We start from the raw sequence: 22685 nt of genomic DNA on the forward strand, positions 1-22685 counted from the left end.
TAGCACAAATTTAAAAAATAATCAAACTGTGTTTCATTTCTATAGCAGTTTTGTTTCCTCTTTGTAACCTTAAAATTTGCTGCAAAACACTAGTATCCTGACATATTTATTTATTTATTTATTTTTATAGATTTTTGAGAGGGAGAGGAAGGGGGGGGACAGAGAGAGGGAAAAACATGGGTTTTGTTCCCTTTATTTATGCATTCATTTGTTGATGTGACATATTTCTTTATTCCTTCCCAACTGGAAAGATGACAATTTAAAGTTACTTCCACAAAATGAAAATTTTATTAATCAACTTACACATGTTTTAAACTAATCACAAATATTTCAGGTCTCTCATTTCTAAAAAGTACTTACCTTCTTTAGTATCAAGCAGAAAGTTATATTGTCAAACTGTTTTTATAAAGAAATTTGTTACACATTAGAAATGCTTACTACTCTAGAAAAATAATATTTCTCATTAAGTACTGTCTGGATATGTCAGAAGTTGAGATATGTCTCAGCATTCCTCAGGCTCCTTTCTCTGAGCTTCTGACAACAGCAAATCCCAAATCTAGGGAAGGCATCTACTTCAGAATTTTTTTGCCAAATACCTTTGGCTCCAAGGTTAACTAACACATCAGAAATTTTTAACAAATACCATATTTTTGTCAGAAAGTCAAGAAATCCTGCTGAATCTTTTTGTCCCTGAAAATTTCCTGTATGTGCCACAGCCCATTTATTAAGTCTAAACTATATATTTTTTAAAAGTACCAAACAATACAGAACATGCTACCACTTATGTGTAAAATAGTTGTAGGCTTCTAGATGAATAGGACATCCCAGAAGAAATAGGTAAAGGTGCCTCTGAAGAGGGAAACTTTTTACTGAACTCCCTTTGACAGTATTTGCTTTTTGTTTTTCTGATTGGCAACATTTTTTTAAGGAAAGAGAACATTCCTAAAATACATTTCCCTTGAAATCCAATTTAATCAATAGTGTTTAACTAATGTACTGAGTATAAATTTCCATATAGAATTTAGGCAGACAATAATCTGATGAAATCAATTTCATGAAAATCTTTAATGGAATATTAAATGTTTTTTAATTCATGTCTGTACGTATATGTACATATGAACCCTCCAGACTATATTTATTTTCAGAGTCATCTGCACACATCCAAACAGTCCAGCATGGAAGTATATAATTTATGGAATGAGACACAAATAATTGATAAGGAGAAATGTTAAAGATTGTGTGTTGTTTTTTTTTAAGGACTGCTCACCAGTGAAGGAATACTATTTAGGGTGGTATCAAGTAACTAAGAAGTCAGAAAGTGACTCTCTGCAGAGAGCCTCCAGATATGAGATAAAGTGCTCTTTTATTGAAAAATGGGAACCTTCCAGATGTAAATGTACCTGTAGTAGGACCCAATCACGTTGAAAAACAAAATAAGCAACAATTGTGATATAACCGCTTATGTCAGAGGTGTCAAACTCATTTTCACTGGGTGGGGGGTGGTGCACATCAGCCTCGTAGTTGCCTTTCGAGGGTGGAAATAATTTTAGGACTGTATAAATGTACCTACTCCTTAACTGTTAAGGAATTGAAATTACATTCTGCCCTTTGAAGGCAACTGTGAGGCTGATGTGGCCCCCTGGTGAAAATGACTTTGACACCCCTGGCTTATGTGAACTACTATCCCAAAGTTCTATTTTTTTAAAATTACAAAAGATAAAATGTATGGCCTGAAAATACAATAAATAATAATAGTCTGGGGGAAAGAACTGTAACTGTAAATGTTTTCAATTTCGATAACTAATCAACATGAAGATCATGATCACTGGGTTCATTTCTGAAATATGTTTGAACTTGAAAAATAAAATATAATGGTTTACAAATGACTTTCATATCCACAGATATTATAACACCTATTTTTACTTACCCTGTTGTCTCTGAGTAAAATTTGAAATGAAAGACTTTCTACTGCTTTTTATTTAAGTTAACACAAGTAAACAATACTGACTTAAACTAAAACTTAAAACCCAAACTACAGTTTTCAGGATTCCAGCAACCACTTAAAAATACATGTAAATTCTTCTTTGTGTATCACTAATTAAAAGAAAAATAAGTAGGTATTCCAGTGCAGGTGAGAATGAAGAACTAGCCCAAGTGTTTCAAGTTCATGAAAGACCTGTAAAAGTAGCATCATGTTAAAACTGAAGCAATAGCTAAGTCAATAACTGATGACTGCAAACAATTTATGTAATCATGTATTTTGTCCTTTTAGTATTTTAAAGTACTGTACACAATTGCCTTGTCAATACTTTCTTCCAATAGGTGACCACCGCTCACAACCCAAGGGCAGATTCTTTGCAGAAGTACAAAGAAAGAACGAAACAAGGTTTAAAACAATAAAAGAAAAATCTCAGAGGACATTCCAACCAAAGGGTTGAAACAGAACAGAAAAAGTAATAGGTCACACTATCTTGTCTTGAAGACATGTACAGCGAGGTTAAACTGAAATGATTTGTGCAAATCCTTTTCTTCTTTCTTAAACAATAAAATCTTTAGAAAGCACTTTCCTTGCTTCTTATCTTTTTTCTCCTATCCCACTATCCAGAAAAACTTAAAAATTGCATCGCATTTCCCCTTCATAATTTTAACTGTAACATTATTTTCAAAATTTAGCCAATATGTTTTGCATACTTCTTTTGTCTTATTTGTTGTATTCAGCATTTGGTGGAGAGTTCACAATATCTATTCTTTGCTATGCAGGTAAATTTGCAAGTCAAAAGACAATTTTTTTAAAGAAACTACAATTTTCGTTTTTTAAAGAGAAACCACCATTTTCACCTAATTATTGCATCCATGTCATATTCCATCTTTGAACAAGTTATATTTTCCCGACAACAAAAGACCCATTTCGAACAGCTAGAAATACTGGTATTACTTTGGTGTTTCCCCCCCCCCCCCCTCTTCTTTTTAATCATGTTAGTGATAGGAGCCTAATCCCTAAGAGGAGAAAGCGAGAGAGAGCGCGCACGCAGGGGTGGGGGTTGGGGCGGGGCGGAGAGAAGGCAAAGAAAACGGTGAGGAACTTTACAGGTGCAAATCGAAAGTTAAATATATTAGCAAATAAAAGTTACTCTCTTTTCCTTAACCAACCTCAACTTCCATCCCAACAAAATAAAAACAGAATACTTACAAGTCAGCATGTGTGTATTTGTGTCTCTCTCTGTGGGTTTTCTCTCTTCTCTGGATTTGGATACTTTGAGCTAATTTAGAAGTGCTTGTTTGCTTGCCCACAAAATGATGCTTAAGAGTCTAAAGATGCATAAATTAGGAGCCCTACAATGGCAAAGGACGGCCATTGTACCTCTTTATGCGCTCTTAGGGGTGGACCCAGGAGTTTTTTGGTTGTTGTTGTTGTTTGTTTGTTTGTTTGTTGTTGTTTGTTTTTTAAACGCTTCAGATGATTGACTGAGGGGGCAGGTAGCTGGAGACGACGCAGCTAGTCCTGCACGCCTCCACCCCAATTTCGTACCACATTTCCCATCCACAATTATGCTGGATTTTGCTCCGAAGTCACTTTGGGAAAACAGGACTCTGGATCGGAGAAGCTCTCAGCCCTTCTCATCAAGCCTAGACGCCGGCTTCGGAGTTTCAAATTCTGGTGCTCGAAGGCTGGGGTGACTGCCGGGGACAGAGGCGGCAGCATGGAGAATGCGAAGAGGGGTGATCTTGTCAACAAACATCCAACTGTCTGTCCCCTTTACCATTTTTGCCTCTGTTGTGGGGAGGGGGTGCAAGAGAAAAAATGCCAATGACCATTGTTTGCTCGTTTGGGATGTTGCTCCGCCCCCCGAGTCTGTCGTAAACCTGGCGCGGGACTGAAATAAACCCCAGAGCCGCAGCTCCCGGGACTTGCCGCGCTTCCGACTCCTCCTCAAAGGCGCTGCGGCGCGGCTGAGGTGGCGGCAAGAAGCGGCTGCCGCATCCCGCCCGCTCCGGCCCCGGGCTCCCCTCCCCGGCGGCCCGCCAAGCCATGTCGTTGAGCCCCAAGCACACGACGCCCTTCTCAGTGTCCGACATCCTGAGCCCTATCGAGGAGACCTACAAGAAGTTCAGCGGTGCCATGGACGGTGTGCCGCCCGGCCTGGGGTCGCCCCTGGGGGCAGCGGCCGCGGCCGCCTATCGCGCGCCGCCCGGGCCCTCCCCGCAGGGGGCGGCAGTGGCAGGGGTGCAGCCCCACGGCCTGGCGGGACACAACGCAGCGGCCGCGGCGGCGGCGGCAGCGGCCGCCGCCGCCACCTACCACATGTCCCCAGGCGTCTCGCAGTTCCCGCCCGGCGCAATGGGCGGCTACTGCAACGGCGGCCTGGGCAACGTGAGCGAGCTGCCCGCCTACTCCGACAGCATGCGGGGCGGCACGGCCCCCGCGGCCACCGGCTGGTACGGAGCCAATCCGGACCCGCGCTACTCGTCAAGTGAGCGGGGCCAGGAGCGCGGGACCAAGGGCAGGCGGACGGCGCGGGCTCTTTCCGCCACAGCGCGGGGCGCGGGGGTGCCGGTGTCCAGGCGCGCGTGGGGCTCTAGTCTGGTGCGCGCGGGATGTCCCGGGACACGACTGGGGGCGGGTGAGGGGTGCTAGGACCCAGGCTGGGTCCCGCTGGCGTCGAGTTTGCCGCGGTGGGAAGAAGGCCTTGCGCTCACCGGGCTTCCCCCTTCGGCTCCTCCCCAGTTTCCAGGTTCATGGGGCCAGCGGCGGGCGTGAACGTGGCAGGCATGGGGTCGCTGACTGGCATCGCGGACGCCGCGAAGTCGCTGGCGCCCTTGCACGCAGGGGCCGCAGCGCCGCGCAGGAAGCGCCGCGTGCTCTTCTCTCAAGCGCAGGTCTATGAGCTGGAGCGGCGCTTCAAGCAACAGAAGTACCTGTCGGCGCCCGAGCGCGAGCACTTGGCCAGCCTCATCCACCTGACTCCTACGCAGGTCAAGATCTGGTTCCAGAATCACCGCTACAAAATGAAGCGGCAGGCCAAAGATAAGGCAGCGCAGCAGTTACAGCCGGAGAGCGGCCTGGCCCCACCGCCGCCGCCTTCTTCCCCGCGCCGCGTGGCGGTGCCCGTGCTGGTCAAGGACGGCAAGCCCTGCCAGAGCAGCGCCGGCACGCCGACGCCTGGCCAGGCCGGCCTGCAGCCAACAGCCCGAACACCCGTGCCGGAACTGGAGGAGCTGTCACCCAGCCCGCCGGCTCTGCACGGCCCGGGGGGTGGGCTGGCAGCCCTGGACACTGCCGTTGGGGACTACGGCAGCGGAGTGCTTGGCTCCAACCTGCTCTATAGCAGGACCTGGTGACCGTGCGGGTGCCCTGGGGCGGTGTCCTGCCTGAGGCCTGAAGGGTTTGCGGAAAACAACGACAACAAAAAAAAACAACTGCGAGAATGGATAAAGGAAACGAATCCAAACTGACTTAAGTATATGCGGCTATCAAAACGAACGAACGGGCAACGGAAAAGGGCAGGCTCTGAACTTCTTTATTGGGGGCGGACACAGTAACAGCCCCAGGACCAAATATTCTAACATGCCAGGAGGCTTTGAGGTGGTGATATCCCCCTTCTAGAAGTTCCAAATTTTGAGAAAAGCTGGCCGAGTCCACATCCGCCATGTTCCTAGCCAAAGCTCGCAGTTTTACATGTTGGAAACTTTGTTGGTAGTTGTAAAAATCAACTCAGCTTTAACAATGAACCCCTTTGAAAGTGGAATTTACCTTGGGAAATTCATTTTCGAAGAGCACCCCTCCCGTCCCCGAAGTGCAATTTCGTTGATGTTTGATTGAAAGTAAATTGGTGCATCATGCACATAGTAACATTATTGCAGAGGAATTATTGCCATTTAGGTAATAGAGAGATGGAATAAAAATAATCAAAATACTGCTTATATGGATATAGCTTTTTAAATTTAATGTTGATTTTCAAATGTTTTGATCATTATTTAGCAAATGAGTGTATATTACCCTAAAAGACGACCATCATAAGGATTGTGAACTACTTTTACATGGAATCTGGTCTCCCAAAATCAACTGATAAAGTAAATACACTCATTCTTGTGTAGACAGGTTATTTACTCTTTCTAAGGTATTTGCTTGTCTGATTTTGAATACCTTAATAATTAACAAGCAAGCAAAATTGCTAAAACTGACATCAATTAATATATATTTCAAAGAATGTCAAGAAGAAGGAAGAGAATAGGTGATTTATTGAATTGTAGTCAGGATGTAGAGAATAACAAAACTTTTTATAATATTTCCATCACATTGGAATTTAAGAGGGGTTGCACAGTTTTTGTTGTTTTATTGTAAAAATAATGTATTCACTCTTTATATGCCAATTTATATTTCCTGTGTTTCAAACGGATATTTAAATATAACAAAAGAAGCTTAAGTACTTTTTGTGAAAGTCAAGGTCATTTTCACTGTTATATAGGTTTTGTTTTGTTATTTATAATAGTTGGCACAACTGACAACAAGGCTCAGTTCAATTTGAAATAACATGTTGAAGTAAAAATACTAAAAGCTAAAAAATACACAAACCTACAAAGTAATGAAAATTAAAGACATAACATGGATAAAGCATGATTTATAAATGATCAAAACAATTACCAGGAACTCTAAACCTCTTCTATATGTGAAAAATTAGTTTGAGGATGAAGCATTTTATTTCACTTCATTTTTTTGGACTTGTTTCTGAATGTGCAAAATGACTCCTTAGGAAGGTGTTTTAGAAATTAAACTTGCACTTTCTCTTAACTGTATTTTACATAGTAACAATAAATTCCAGACACTTGCACAGAGCAAAAATCCACTAATGCAGCAAGGGAATCAGCCTTTACCAAGAGGCTGGGAATGCATTTTTTGGAAAATGAGAATTCATTTTTAAAACATTTTACACAAAAATACTTTGAACAAAGTAGTATGAAATGGTGCAATACACATACAAAAAGTTCTTCCAATTTTATTTTTTTGTGTATTGATGGAATTGACTTTCAAAATGTTAACCAAGCAAGCATAACTATTACTGATATGCCAAATTTCAAAATACTGTTTATATTGATTTGATACTCTCATAGTAAATTATACCAGAATTCAAAAATTTTACTTCTAGAAAACATGTTCCAAAAGTCCACATGGCTTGATTCTATATGTATAGACAGAATGAATCAGCCCAACACTTAAGAGCAATGACAGCTTATGGAGTAAGCGCTCCAAGTAACACTTAAAAAATAAATATTCATAGACAGTTTTTTACTTTATAATTTATTCCTGGAAAAAAGAATCCCTCAGACTAAGTGAACTTAGAATCAAAAAGATCATTAATAATAAACAACCTCTTTATACAATATTTTCCAAAAGTATATTTGGTACAGGCATATCTTTTTCCTTTCAGCATTCCTTTAAGTAGTAAAGGACCCAAGCTAGAAATAGTTGCTGCCAAAAGTCTTAACATTTCTGCACCCAAGAACTACTGTTTTATGTGCACATCCTAAAAGTAGAAAAAGGTTTGATTCTTGAAATATGAAAATCAAAAAATGTTTTTACTGCAGAATTCCACATTCTGATTAACACAGAACACCACCTTGTTTTTCCTTTGCAGTCTGTGCTTTCCAGATCTTTTGTAAAACACAAATAACCATACTAGGTGAAACTCATTAACTGGAGAGGAGAAGTGTCTTCACAAGTAAGAGGGAGAGTTGGCACAGGGATTGAGTGAAACAAAGCCCCCTCCAAGCTTAGCAGAGGCCACAGCCAAACTCAGTTTCAGAAATGCTAACTGCAGATGGGACATTTTCCTAAATGTTTTGGGGTTTTACAACAATCTAATTTATCTTTTCTAATTGAGACACAGGAACCAAAATCCAGAATCAAAATTGTGGAGAGGACCAGCAGGGATTTCAGGTACTTTTCTGTAATATGTGTCAGGATGTAAATTGAAGTATTGTGTGTATGTAGTGTTGATGTAAACAGGAAGGTTGGGGATGTAATCCAGTTGTTTTATACTCAAGGCTTTGCTCAGAACAAGTAGTCAGACTTTTTATCAACTGATGTGTTCAAACTCATTCTGCCAGCGACTGTTTACTTTCAATGTAAAGCAAATGAGACTCAATCCTGTTCACTAAATGCAAGCACCTTCCAAGCATTTGCTTTGTTAGCTGCATTGACTACTAATGATTTAGAAAGACTCTTAGAATAAATTTGTGGACAATAATCACATAAAGATTCAAAAGATTGCATTTTTTAGATATGAATTTGTGCATAAGAGAAAATGATGAATTATATGGTGGCAAATTTCAGATACAGTTCAAAGCATGAATGATATTGCCGAACCGTTTAACGCAACACTGTTATTGTTGTGTTAAACCAGTATTTTAATTATTTCAGTCCAGCTTTTTAAAATACTGCTACTTGCTGTGTTCAAACCCAGTGAGACAGGGAACAAGGATATATATTATTAAGAAAATAAATAGCCTTGTACTGCTAGTGAGAATTGATGAGAAGATTTCGACTACACTCAGATGGTAAACTTCATCATCTGGTCAGGAAATGGCTCTCTCCAGGAAGTATTGAGATAACTGTGACTTTGAGATCACTTTTTAAAATTATTTTTAAATTAGGAGGTAATGAAAGCTTCTGGGAGAGGATTTTTCCTTTCATTTGTTTTTGATTTAGAAGGTTTACCTGCAATAGAATGAAATGCTTGTTTTAAATTCCATGTAACCTAATTTCAACAATTGTTTGGGTGACTTTTCTAATAAGAATTTAACCACTAATTTGCCTAACTCTAAGTTGTGCAAACTATTCTGCAGTAGTGAATAGCTCTATTCCCATTTCATACAAAAAAATCAAAGCATGTTCTCTCTTGGCCTCATTCCATTAATACGGAATGAGGAAAAAAACAGCACAAGTACTAAATTTGAACTTGAGTGGGCTGCTTATTTTATCAGTTTGTTGACTTATTTTCCTGGGTAGAATTAATAGAGCAGTAAATCGCCAGGTACAGTCTGGCGAGATCTCAGCTCCACAGCTCTCTGAAGTGGGCAGAAAGCGTCTGACAAGCTCGTGGTGCCAGGCAGCCACTCTGCCGGCTGGGAATGGGGAATCTTAGTGGACTTTATGGAGAATCTCTCTCTACATTTCTGATTTTTAAGCATAGCTAAATCGGGTTATATCAGAATCAGAACTTAAAACATCAGCCATGGACGGAAGAACAATTTCCAATCTTCCCTTTCATGTTGGGTGCATGCATGGGTGCACCAGTTGAGATAATGAAACTGGTGAAACTGAGAAGCTGTGGCGCTGCGTTCAGGAAACCAAGAGTTGATGGCGCAATGTCCTGGCTTGGGCAACTTCATGACCGCGGGGACGCAGGACCACCCTGAGGGCTGGATACCTGAGCTTTCTCGCGCTCACCCTGCTCTGTGCCCACAGCTCATGGGGCTCCTAGGGCAGCGGTGGGATGCCGGACAGGCGGGGCGGCTGAGCGAACAGGAGCGGGGCGCAGGATACACGCCCCCTCTTGCTCCGAGGACCGAGAGTTTCATTACCACCCCCTGGGTGACTGGGACGGGAGATCCAGGACCTTTCTTCTGAACAGCACCTCTGTCCCCATTGCGGGACCAACCTCGCGGCTTCCAAGCGCCACCAGCATCCCGCTGCGAAAGCCACCTCGACCAGGGAACCTTGACTCCGCAGAGGTACACCCGACCTCCCAACAAGCCCAAAAGAAAATACAAGCTCAGGACCCCAAACCCCACCTCAACCTGCCACCTCCACCCACATCCCTTACACCCAATTTGCCTTTGTAACGTTAAATGGTAATCTAAGCCATCTGTAGATGGCTTTGTACTTTAATGTGCATTACCTCATTTGATCTTTAAAGGGAAGGCCATCGCTCAGTAAGGGCCCTTAGGACCACAATAAAGTCAGGCCAGTTCCAGATTCTAAGATTTTTAAGAATCTTTAAAGATCCTGAAAAACTTTGCCCTACTTCAATATAATGGAGTACAGATAATTATTTACAACTGGCTAGTTAGGTGGAGGGGGATATTTATAGTCTTAAACATTTCATTTCAAGTTCTCAAAACCTGCCCTGACTAGTGTAGCTCAGCTGGCTGGGCATTATCCTGCAAAGGGACATATGGCAGGTTCCAAATCCCCATTCTTCAGAGCACAGGCCTATAGGCCTGGCCTGGCTGCCAGCTCCCAGCATGGAGGAGAGACAACCCATCAATTTTTCTTACACACTGATGTTTGTCTCCCTTTCTTCCTCCCTTTCCCCTTCTCTAAGAATATATAAATAAAATCTTTTTAAAAAGTTCTTAAAAGCTTTCACTTGTTGAAATAAAGGGCATTTTCTGGAACACTCAAAAGTGGGGACAATTTGGAAGGGGGATAGTATAAGGAGAAAAGGAAGCAAGGGTAAAATAACTGAGGAGGCCAGAAGTAAGGGTTCAGCTACCTGGCAGATATCCTTCACGGCACACCACCTGTTAGAGGGAATCCAACATCTTAACTTTTTCCATCAGGCTTTTTGCTTGGGTGTCTCCAAAAACACTTTAAACATTAATTTTCAAAGTTAAATCGGACAGTTAGATGTAATTGTGGAAAAGCTGAAATGTAATTATTTTATAGACACACTCATGATAGCTTAAAACAATACTAAACTAAACCAAAAAATAAAGATTTGAGAAAATATAGGTTTATTGAAGTGTGGGCTTTGGGTACCTATACACAGTAAGACATTCTTAAGCTCCTTTGGAATATTAAATACTTGATTTAGGAGGCTATATACATTTTTAATATTTGGAAGAGAAATTAGAGGAATTTAACAGAAGGCATTATCATTTTAATGTATTGTGAAAGTAACACAAAATGGTTGTGTTAATTCCCAATGGAGAGGCTGTCTCAACAATAAAGGACCCTGCTCTATTTACCCATCAACAACAATGAACTCAATAGGTTTAAAATATGCATACTTCTCTTAAGATTCAGGTGAGATTTCTCCCCCACCCCCACAGAGAATAAAATTAACAGGTGTGATGCAGTCTAATATTAAAGCAAAAATGTACTATGTCAGAAGGTCAAAGAGAAATCTTATTTTAACAATCTTAGGCTACAATGGAAAGAAAAAACAAGACAGCAAGTCTTTGTAATATATCTAAATTTGTTGTGGTGATCAAATGAAAACACATATGGAAGTGCTGTGTGTGAACTCCAACCATAAATTTAAGGAATTATAGTGTGCTTAGTAGCAAGGGGAAAAAAATGAGTACAGATTGGAATCTATTATGAAGTAACACACACACACACACACGCTAAGGAGCATAGACTATTTACCTATGAATTTCACTTTTCAACATTTCTTAAAAGTTTTAAAAAGTCCTTAAAACTGGTATAGGAGTCTACATGAAATTTGTAAAATGTAAACAATTTAGTCTCATAAAGATTTTATAGTTAGTCAAATCAGTAGCTGACAGACACACTAATGTATAGGTTGGTTGGGTGGTCTTGCTGAGCATATCATCCTAACATCTCTTCTTCACTGATTTCCTTTTGACATCTAATTGTAGAAATGAAATGTTTTCTGAAAAATATTTAAAAAAACTTCCATACTTAGCCAAGATTTTCAAAGTTGAAATACTATAAAACAATAAGAACACAAGAGACCAAAGTTGTTTTTTTTTTTTTTTTTTTTACTAAAGTCCAGAAATTTCTGTAAGACAAGTACAAGTAATGAAATGTTTCCAAAGAAATACTGAACAATATATACTCTAGTTGGCTGAGGGTTCCAGCTCAAGAGTTCATACCTAATTCTTGTGCATTAAAAATCAGCATGGATCATAGATGATCTAGAATACACTGTGTTTTTAAATCCACAGCTGGCTTGATTTTTAACCATAATGAAAAACCAGTATTCCTATTCTATCAAAGTGTTTTACAAGCACTAATAAATTCAGACCCACTGTATTATGCAACACACATCTTTGGAGAGCAACATAAAACAGTGAGATCAGATCAGTAGAAATATACAGTTAAAAGAAATACACAAAGTACTGTAGTTTTCTTAAAAACTACTACTTGAGAAAGAAATCTTTCCACAAATAGCATAAAACTGTAGAATGATGAAAGAATTTGGTAAAAGCTTTACAAAAGCCTAATTCCAACTGTATCTTCCTGAGGGTGGTGGCAGAGGGTATTTCCTTCCTTCTCTGGGATATCCCTGAAAATAAGCAAATGAAAGAATTTTATATTCTGGATTAATACTGCCACAAAGAAATGTAATTTTTCATCTCTATAGAAAATAAACCATAAAGAAGGTAAATATGTCTTAAAGATATAGCTCATGGAAAGTCTCCATAAACACACAGGTGCTTTTGGTCTGCAACTTCATTTATACAAAGCTAGTTACAAAGTGGAACATTAGTAATAGCACAAATGTTATTACTGACAACTGAACAAGCCTTAACAAAAGCAATTTCAAAATTCCTTAAAATCCATATAAATAAAATATATAGTTAAATATTTTGTGTAAAATCCTTGAAATTCTCAATCTTCCCTACCACCCTCGGCAGGCCATATTGTTTGTACATTTACAACACAAGGAAAGTCAATTTGCTTAACCAAGGCAAGAAGCCAATTAAGAGCTAAATAACTCTTAATTTTAGAGATTTTTTTGGTAGCTACAAATAGTAGAGCATTAAATTAGATTATTATATAATCAATTACTAGTGACATCCATAACATACCCTAGAATGCATGCAAATAACATTTCTGTAGATCTTTCTAAGACACACTGTAGGCTGCTACAATTTAATAGTACTTCAATCATTGTGATTTAATAAAAATCAGTGGAAAAGAGACTGAGAAAAAGAAACATATTTCCAAAAGGTCCTAAAAGAATTATAAATTTACCAAGTGATTTTGATCTCCTAAGTGATTAAGAATTTTATATCCTGTAACAGTTGAGTGCTCCTTCAAAGGGAAGGTCTTCTCTAAAGGAGGCAGGAAAGACAATGACTGGGGTCAGAGTTACAGAAGTTCCCAACTTTGCTGCCAAACTGCAAGTGTTTTGGGGTTTCAATTCCTGACTAGGAAAGTAAGATGACTGGACTAACATTCTCCAAGATGTCATTTCAATAATATTCATTATTTAGATTGCCTAGTATCATTGATTCCAGTAGTGTAAAGAGTTTCAATCTACAATATGAAAAGATTTCTAAATATAATTCTATGAACTGAGTCTAATAAACTAACAAAATTCTCTCAAAAGATAATTAAGATTATTTCTTTGTAAAGTGAACAGTGACTTGTACAACTACACTAAAAAAAGTGTAAAAAAGACTTTTCTTAGCTATCAGAAAAAAGGATACAAAGTAAGATCTTGAGTTACAAAATTAATATTGGAAACACTGCAAAAGGCATGTAGGCAATACCAGGTAAGCAATTTACAATCACTTCATATCACCATAGGTACCAAACCCCACAACACCATATACTCTGAATCACAGCATTTTGATCCTGTTCTCTGGCAAGGATTTGACTCAAGAGCATGTTCATACTGGAACAGGGTGTCAAATGGCTGGGAGACAAAGAGAATGAAGCAAATAGACCTCAGTTTTAAATGTCACTAAAACCGCCTGCTATGAGAAAAAGAAATGAAGCTTACATCTACTACAGGTACCCAGAAATTATTATACTCATTCAATGTTTAAATTTGGTAGAAAAATATATGGAAACTTTTTTTTAATGAAGGAGAGATTTTTCTTCCATGAGGAGAGATGTCAGATAAATTAAGACAGAAAACTTCTAAGATAAACAAAGATAACAACTGAAAAGGTAGATTCCTTTGTTTCATTTTCTAGTAAATTATCTATTATAGAGATCTAGTTTGTAGTAAAACAAAAAGTAATACCCTTCAAGAATAAACAATGTGTTTTGGGAACTGACCACATTTGTATTAAATGTCACTGATTGCTATGATTAGAAAGGCTTTTGGTTGGGAAATTGTTTAGCATCTTCAAGGTATAATCTACTTAATAAGGCAGATACTCACCTAATATATATTTTTAATGAGAATCTCAAGTTCAGCTAAGCTACTCTATTAACATCGTATCTAGAAATGTTTTTATGAAAATATTGAGTCCTGAGAGGCATGGCTAAGTAGAAAGTGAGCAGTATGCTTTTTGTTCCACAGCCCACACCATATCACCTGTCTTCCTCCACGATCATCACGTCTGGGTGGATAGCCGCCAGGCCCAGCTAGCATCTGGTACTGATTTGGCTGGAAGGCTGCATTTTGGTTTTGAAGCATCCGGTTCCATGGCAGCAGGGGTTCAGCACCAACACTTCTGTGGAAAAGCATTATATGTGCATTAGAAGTCAAGCATGTTATACAGCCCAAAGCCTAAAACTGGAAAGTATCATATCTAAATTTTAGGAAAATCCAATTTTGCTGCATTTCTCATATGGGATATGTAATATCCAAGTGGCCTTTGTAATACCACATAGCCAGCGTAGTCTAATGTTTCATGAAGTATCAGCATTTATTAAAAAGGGTGTTTCAAACTCAAATAAATCAGAAAGGCCTGACTTTAAAAAATACTTTGTTCATTTTCAATGGTGAAATTTCCTTTAGTCATATAAAGATGTGGACCAAGATCTCCAACTTGGCTATATTTAAGATGTTATCTACAGAGTAAACATGTACAAGACAGAAGAATGAGGCTTTAGTTTTTAAAATGTCCAGACTTATTCTCGGAGTCTATTCTTTCTAGTTAATTGCAGGTTGCAAATGAATTCTTACTGCTGAGTATTCTGAATCTAGGGTAGAGAACTCGGCTGTTTTTTCCCATCCATTATTCTACTCAATATGTCAGAAGGTCTGATCAGGAGGAAACCTTTTCAAGTTCTATTGATGCAGCTCTCAATTGACCACGGTGACCTAGCAACATGAGCACTAATTGGTATGGGCTGACTGGCATTTGGTGTACAGTTTACATGGGAACACAGATTCAACAGCTATTATAACCCAGTTTGCTGGCCCAAATTACTAGTCAAAAGAAGAAATGTTTTAATTGCCTTTAAGTGCTTATTTTAACTTTATAAATACAAAGCAACAGGTATGATGTATGAAATCATAACTTAATTTAAAACTATCACATAAACAATGTAGCAAAGACAAACTTTCAAAAGGCAATCACTGTTTAAAATTAACTTTCTCCTTGAGGCCTTTTATTCAACTTCAGTTTTATAGAACAGTCACTACAAATAATAAACAAAAGCAAAATTCTCCAATATATTTTAAAATTAGAAGCTTTGGGGCCATTAAAGATGTTAGGAAAAATTACAAGAAAACTTAAAATTTGCTAAAGCAATGATGAGCTGGAATTAGCTATAACTGTATCAGCGTATGATTTTCACCTCCTGGATCTTAAGGAAAAAACCCCAAATTTGGGCTCACTGGATAAGTGCATTCTTCTCAAAGCTATTCAAGCCTGAAACCATCCTCTCTACCCATCAATCCCCTCCCTTCACTTGGCTTGCCTTATTAAAAAAAAAAAAAAAAAAACCACTAAAGATGATTATTTTTGTGTGATAGCTTGAAGAATAGCTCTCTGAAGAACTCTTAAAAGGCTAATGCTATTCTCCAGTTAGTAGTGAAAGCAAAGCTCTAATAATATAACTTGCTGTAAGTAAATAAAATAAAAAATAAATCTACATTTCTGAAAAATATGCATATATTCAGGACCTTTACTTATTTTTGGGGTTCACTATGAATACAAATATACTTTAGTAAAAATGCCTCAGCTATTTAGTAATAATAGCTCCTTAGACAGATACAGGAATGGTCTCTTCTGGTCTCTGCAGGAGTGAGGGGTGAAGATTTGTGCTCATCAAAACTGAGGCATTAATGCAAAACCCACACATGAAAAATGCAACTCACACATTGTATTAACTATAACCAAATTTTTTTCAGTTTTACAACAAAACTCAATTGAGTTACAGGTAAATCTGCTAGTATAAATAATACACATTATAAATGTAATTTTACATGATTTTATGATCCATAGATAGGTTACAAGCAAAGCCACAGTTTAAAAACACATATTTCTCCAATGATTAAAATAAAATAAAATTTAAAAAATAAAAACAAAATAAAAACACAAATTCCTCCTTTTTGTTTAAAATGATTATTAAAACCCCGACTGGTGTGGCTCAGTGGATTGAGTGCTGGCCTGTGAACTAAAACACCGCCTGGATTCCTGGTCAGGGTACATGTCTGGGTTACGGGCCAGGTTTTCCCCAGTTGGGGCGTGCAAGAGGCAACCGATCAGAGAATTTCTCACACATTGATGTTTCTCTTTGTCTCTTTCTCCTTCCCTTTCCCTCTCTCTAAAAAGTATATAAAATAAAATCTTAAAAAATGATTATTTAAAATGTTTTTGACAAAGATAATTGTCATAAAATAATCTAATTAAAATAAAACAGAAAGAACAAAGGAGGACAGGAATTTTTTTCCCTTTACTGGCATAAAGGTTTTTTTATTTTCCACAAGTTTATCATATTTCTATCCTACTATAGTATCATATTTTTATCCTATTATATTAATTTGTAAATGTTTACAAACTGAAATTTGCCTTGGAAAATACATTTTAAATATGTGATGGAAGTATTGGGGTTAATACATTTAACTTTTTAAAATTATCAGCTACTGATTGAGGAAACTAATTTGAGGCACTTGGCATCATGAACAGCAAAAATATTCTTAAGTATCTAAATTACTGCTTTGGAAAGTAGCTCGCAATGTGAAATAATGACTCCAATTTGGATGCTTTTATGTTTTTTATAGATATGGCAAATCAGAGTTTTTAAAGATTTTCCATGACTCATTGAGCTACTAAAGACTAAATAGCTACTTTGAATATGGTCAAAAAGAGAAGCTTCTTTACATAAAAAATGGGCCAGAACTCAAGTGATGCCAAGTGCTGAACATCTCTGTACATATTAACTCTAGGTTGTCTTTGCATGGAGGGGCAAGGGTTATATGTGTGTTCCTGCTGTTTTTAAGTGAAATGAATATATGAATTATAAATGCTATCTCAAAGAGGAGATAATTCAAAAAATTGTGGTTTAGAAAAAAAGGTACCCTAAAATTTTCTTTTCCATAGGACTCTCAACCAAACCTTCAAAATAGTTCAGTGGAAAAATACTGAAATAAGGATGAATAATACCTGGTTCTAATAAGAATTCTACTATATACTAGTTGTGACATATTAGCAAAGTCATATTGACTATATTTTCTTCTCTATGTCTTGTAAGTCTGGAATGATTAACAAGTGCTACCAAAATGAGTGATGTACTGTATTTACTAATAGGCTAGTGAAGTTTAAGATGGCTGAATTCAAACTGTTTATGAATCAATGATTTACTTCTTAAATGACAATGATTTAAGACATAAGACAGAATTCTATTATGCTCACATTAAATTTTTGTTAAAGGCATGATTTTAAGTTTAAGAATAGAACTAAACCAAAAATGCCTCACAAAATTTGTACCTAATATGCTAGGTTCACAAAGTCAGTCAGGGTAATACCAATACTTAACTAGGGGAGAACCCCCCCAAAAATATGATGGACATCAGGACATTGGTGATAATCTTAGGAAAACTTTTAATGTGTAGAGGAAAGGATAGATATTGGGAAAGAAAGTATGCCTCAGAAGTGGAAGTAGATCCTTTATATCCTTTAAGTCCCCGTGTTTTTACTATAATACTATGCTCAAAACAAGTATTGAGTTTTGCTCAAGTGAAAAGTTTCTTAGTAAAGAACAGTACAGAAGGCAGGCTGTAAGTAACCTACCGAACTTCTCTTCGCCTTCTTTTTCTCATCTGTAAAAATAACATCTTTAAAGGGTTGCTAGGAGGAATAAGTGAAGTCATGTCTTTAAAAACGTATTAGCACAGTGCTGACACTTTGAAAGCAGATGATAAATGTTAGCTAGCAATTATTAATAATATAGTAAAAAGGAAAGCAACAGGGTGGGGAAACCAAGTCTTAAAATCAAACCTGACAAAAGCAATTCAGAAAGACTGTTATTTAAAAAGAGTTGAGCTCTTACATGATAATACATAATTTGGAAAAAAATTACCCTTTACTCATTTAATTTGGGAAATGGTACAAATGAGGATTTGAAGTAGTATATCAGTGTGCTTTGAGCAATTATATTGGAAACAATGAAAACAGGCATTTTCAGTTGTCTTAAATTTAAAATGCAACTTGCAATAAATAGTGATACTATTAATAAACAATTGAATACCACATTTTCTTTTATCCTTTTGAAAGTCTCATATCTTTTGAAGATTCTAAAGAAAAGGTTTTCTTAAAAGGGGTGCAACATTTATAACCCTGTTCATGACAACTTCAGATGTGAACAGATCGGACTGCTAAAAACGCTAGAGGAAAGGGGGACAAAACAGATTAAAACTAGGAAGGCAAAGAAGAAAGCCTTATTACCATGATGGGGCTTAGCAATATCATGTTTTAGCACTGAGGTGGCAAAACCAGCACAGAACGATAGATTTTAGAGGTGTCCTTTAAAAATTATTCTACAGATGTTAATGTAATTATTCATAACATGTCTAGCTGTCTTGTCATGTAGAGGCCAACTGACTTAAAAGCACACAACTTATCAATGAAAGAACACATGTCAAACATCCCTTGTTATTAAACCATGTCACATTCACCCTAGTCCATGGTACTTATTAGACTGCAGATCCCATAATCCTCTTCTAAGTCCCTTCTGCGTTTAATTCAGTTCAGTCTTAAGTAGTTAAAGAAACTGTTTTCAGTGGCAACTAATAACTACTGACCTACAGTGACACTGCCATACAATAGGCTTGTCAGCCTTGAAGAAGTTGTACCAAAGAAGCTGATTAGGACTTCAAGAGGTTTGTAGCAAGAATCAATGGTTGGTCTGTACTAATGCTGTGTTGCCGGCACAGAAATGATAAAAGTGGGATACCATTAGTTATGCCTCATTAAGCGGCACAACCCTTCTAAAAAGAAATTTGTCTAGCTATCCCAAAACCTAATACAAATTAAGCTCTCTCTGTTGCATTTTTCAGGGCACCTCAAAAGCTTCAATAAAATAGATGCCAAGAACCAAGAAGAGTAGGAAAGTATACAAACATGAGCCTTTTACTTCAATGTGTTAACCATCTATTTTCCTAAAGGACAGGCACAAGAAAAACTGTTTAGAGGAAAGTAAGTATATTTCAAACAGAAAGCATAAACCTTAAATGTTGATGTGGAAAATATTTGCAAGTGCTGTTTATTTTATTATTACCTGTCGAATCTTTGTTGCTGGAAAAGGGGAGGAGGCCCTCGCCAGGAATCCTGGGGCCTCATATCTGGAAAATAAACAGGGAAGAGTATCAGGAGTTGTGCTGTGTGTGTGTTTAAATAATCACTATTCAGCTACCCACGTACTTTATAATTACAATCTTGCGTCTCAAAAAATTGAGACAATATAAACTAAATAAACTAATATAATTGGAGACTGGAAATGGAAAACCATACAAAACCAACAGGATCAATAAGTTTGTTTATTTTATTACTTTTCCTTTGATAATGAAAACAGGCTGAGTAACCCTGGTCATTAAACTCACACATTTCTCTCTCTATGTGTGTATATGTAGGTAAAGGTTACATGTATATTTTTACATTTATATTTTAAATGCTGTGCTAAAGGAAGGGAATATATTTTTCCTATAAATACAAACTTAACACATAGTAACTCTAATAACAGAAATCCTGAAATAGTCTCCATAAATGTGTTAATTAAAAAAGCGACACTTACTTACCTAGCTACCATAACATAAAGCAGAGAGCACACAATCTCTCCAACACAGGTCAGAAAGATGTGTTAATAAAGGGACCACCCACTTTTCTATTGTGTTCTGATAGCCAAATCTCTTCCCCTAACACAAAGCTGAACTAGCAACATATAGCTATAAGAAACAATTAAATGGCTACTGCTCTACTACATAAGCAGGATTAAGGGAACACTACAATACTGCTCAAGAGGGGAGTTTAGTATCTCAGCAGGCTGGTATCAACCAAAAACCACTCTGGTCTCTGGTCTTGCAGTCACCTCAGCCACCCTTCAGCCAGGTCTGTGTGTGACCTAATTAAAACAGCTGGTTCTAGGAGTTGTCTAATGAGTTCACTGTATGAGGACACTAACCTCCTCCAGACTCCTGAGACCCAAGGACAACAAGGCTTACCATAATGTATTCAGGCTCACATTTTAATGGAAACACAAACTAGAAACATGATTTTCAAAATTACTTTTTTAAAGGGAAGAAGAAATGAAAGCTTATCTCTGGTTAGAATTCCCCTCACCAACAAATGCGACCTGGGTTTACTTAAAACAAAAAGGAAAGAAAGAAAAGTGAAATTGTGTTTCCAGAGCCCCCACAAGGGAGAATATGGAACAATTAAAGTACCTGGCTGCTCACAATCATTCTAGCATGACAACTGGCTATTTCTACCCTGGACTTCTTCCCACCTCAACTCAGCTGACACTGCTAGACTTAAGAAAGTTTCCTAGATGGACAAGCTACCCTTGGAGGAGCAGCTGTTAAAGTGATATTTATAGTTCCATAGCCTGCTGCCCCCTAGGTCCACAGCAGCCAAACTCATGAGATGTTGCTCTTGGAAAGGAACAGGGAAGCCTTCACCACCATTATTCCAAGAAGAATCCCATTCTAAATTGAAGAAGTGGCATATCTAGTTGATTTGAATTAAGACACTTTTTAATCTCTTAAAAATCAAACCACTAGCAGTCAAACTGAGAAACAATGCTGAGGAGGCTGCACAATGGTCATTACATATTCTAAACCTGAATGGAAACTTAGTAGTCTAATTACCATACAATCCACAGAAAATAGGACAAGATGGATCACTAGTCTAGGCCCCGAATAACTTCTGAATCATTACTACTATCAGAAAATCATAATTAGAGGACATAAAACCAGAAATTCTTAGAAGATAGACATCATTTCATCTGTGTGGTTTAATTTTATGGATAAACTCAAGATACACTTACCTTAACACATTATATAATTTTCATTGAGAAAGCAATCTATGAAAACAAAATCAACATTTGGGCTACTTTTTCTGAACATTACTTTGTTAAACTTGAAGTCCACTGGTCTATTCAGATTATGTACAAAAATTAGGTTTATTGCAAATCAGTTAAAATGTTCCCAGAAGTATTTTATTTTAGTGTGTTGCATATACAAAATTAGCTAATATAACAAAAGTTGAAAGAAATAAAGTGAATTTCACTCAGACTCCTATCTAGTGCTGTACTTTACATGTCTCACAATCATTGTGGTCAGTTTGAAAAACATGCCACCTTTTACAATTAAGACTTAATTCCTTGATTCTGGTTCCATAGTGTTACTTTATATATGGTAGTACCAAAGAATATATACTCTTGCCCTGGCTGGTGTGGATCAGTGGACTGAGCACTGGCCTGCAAACCAAAGGGTTGTCAGTTCAATTCCCAGACTAGGGGCACATGCCTGGGTTGCGGGCCAGGTCCTCAGCAGCGGGCGTATGAGAGGCAACCACATACTAATGTTTTTTTTTCACTCTATTTCTCCCTCCCTTCCCTTCTCTGGAAATAAATAAAATCTTTCAAAAAAAAAAAGCATACATACTCTCCATGGTTCTTACAGAAACTTCCATACTGGATCACTAATACATTTAATAAAAAAGGATACATCTTCATTAAGAAAAGCCCTCAGAAATACTCATCTTAATGTTTCATGAAAAATAAATGCAAAAGAAAGCTTGTATATTCTCTCCTAGGAACAGTACACAGATGGAATATCATCACCATCAAGAATACATATCCATCAGATTCAAATATGCTAAATGTTAGATTAAGCATACCAATGTTTCTAAGTGGAATTGGAATGTAGGGTTCATTAAGTATAAATGCTTTTTGGAGAGGAGGAACCCTTCAACAGTCTACCTATACACCTGTAAGTACCCAGAAATATGGCACAAGTTCCCATTCCATCACTTCTAATATGCCAGGTACTTCCTCCTCTATTGTGCTTTTACTATTTCTCATCTCCAAAATGATTTTTTTCCCACATAAACACACAGCACATGCAGAAACTACAGTTCTTTGTTAAAACCTAATCAAATCTTGTGAGACTTTAAAAACTGTGTCACACAATTATTAAAGTATCTCTTGCTTTCAATCCAAACGAAGAAAAATAAAATGGATCGAAGGCAAACTTCAAGGCAACCTTTAAACAAATCTCTTCATGTGGCCCTGAGCAATATATATATAGCTCTGAAGTATTCATAAAGAAGAAATATTTCCTGGCTGATAAGTAATAAAGCAGAAAGTAAAAAGAAAGTAAACTTATCACTCATTTGTATGGCTCTAACAGAAGATCCATTTGAAAGCTAGAAAACATAATTCTGAGATAGTGAATTGCACTTAATAATGGTACAGGTGAGACAGGAAAAATGATAGTTAATTTTTACTCTGGTCATTAAAAAAGTATCCCTTTCCTAAAGCTACTAAAGGCCACATAAACCAAGGCTTCATCAATAATTCAAGT

The 22685-nt window shown here is 37.7% G+C and overlaps 2 protein-coding genes across 3 annotated transcripts in view; one reads left to right on the forward strand and one right to left on the reverse strand.

Annotated features, from left to right (window-relative positions):
* The first annotated feature begins 4027 nt into the window (after positions 1-4027).
* NKX2-4 (NK2 homeobox 4) lies at positions 4028-5377 on the forward strand. Its single transcript, XM_028523536.2, has 2 exons — positions 4028-4472; positions 4727-5377. The coding sequence occupies exons 1-2, from the start codon at positions 4031-4033 to the stop codon at positions 5338-5340; spliced, it is 1056 nt and encodes a 351-aa protein (XP_028379337.1). The 5' UTR covers positions 4028-4030; the 3' UTR covers positions 5341-5377.
* Positions 5378-10873: 5496 nt separating this feature from the next.
* XRN2 (5'-3' exoribonuclease 2) overlaps positions 10874-22685 on the reverse strand; it is a 112546-nt gene continuing 100734 nt past the window's right edge. The window contains exons 27-29 of one of the 2 annotated variants that reach the window (XM_036009472.1): positions 19382-19445; positions 14247-14385; positions 10874-12257 (exon numbers count right to left, since the gene is read on the reverse strand). In XM_036009472.1, coding sequence (XP_035865365.1) covers positions 12192-12257; positions 14247-14385; positions 19382-19445 — 269 coding nt within the window. In that variant the 3' untranslated portion in view covers positions 10874-12191. The remainder of the gene's footprint in view (positions 12258-14246; positions 14386-19381; positions 19446-22685) is intronic. The other variant, XM_028523763.2, reaches the window with a different exon arrangement.

Source organism: Phyllostomus discolor, chromosome 9, assembly GCF_004126475.2.
Source record: "Phyllostomus discolor isolate MPI-MPIP mPhyDis1 chromosome 9, mPhyDis1.pri.v3, whole genome shotgun sequence".
Lineage (NCBI taxonomy): Eukaryota > Metazoa > Chordata > Mammalia > Chiroptera > Phyllostomidae > Phyllostomus > Phyllostomus discolor.

Excerpts from the sequence above, each read along its gene's own strand:
- NKX2-4 (XM_028523536.2), top strand. The coding sequence starts at position 4,031 with ATGTCGTTGAGCCCCAAGCACACGACGCCCTTCTCAGTGTCCGACATC. Across the intron at positions 4,473-4,726 it reads GGACCCGCGCTACTCGTCAA|TTTCCAGGTTCATGGGGCCA; the intron begins GTGAGCGGGGCC and ends GCTCCTCCCCAG.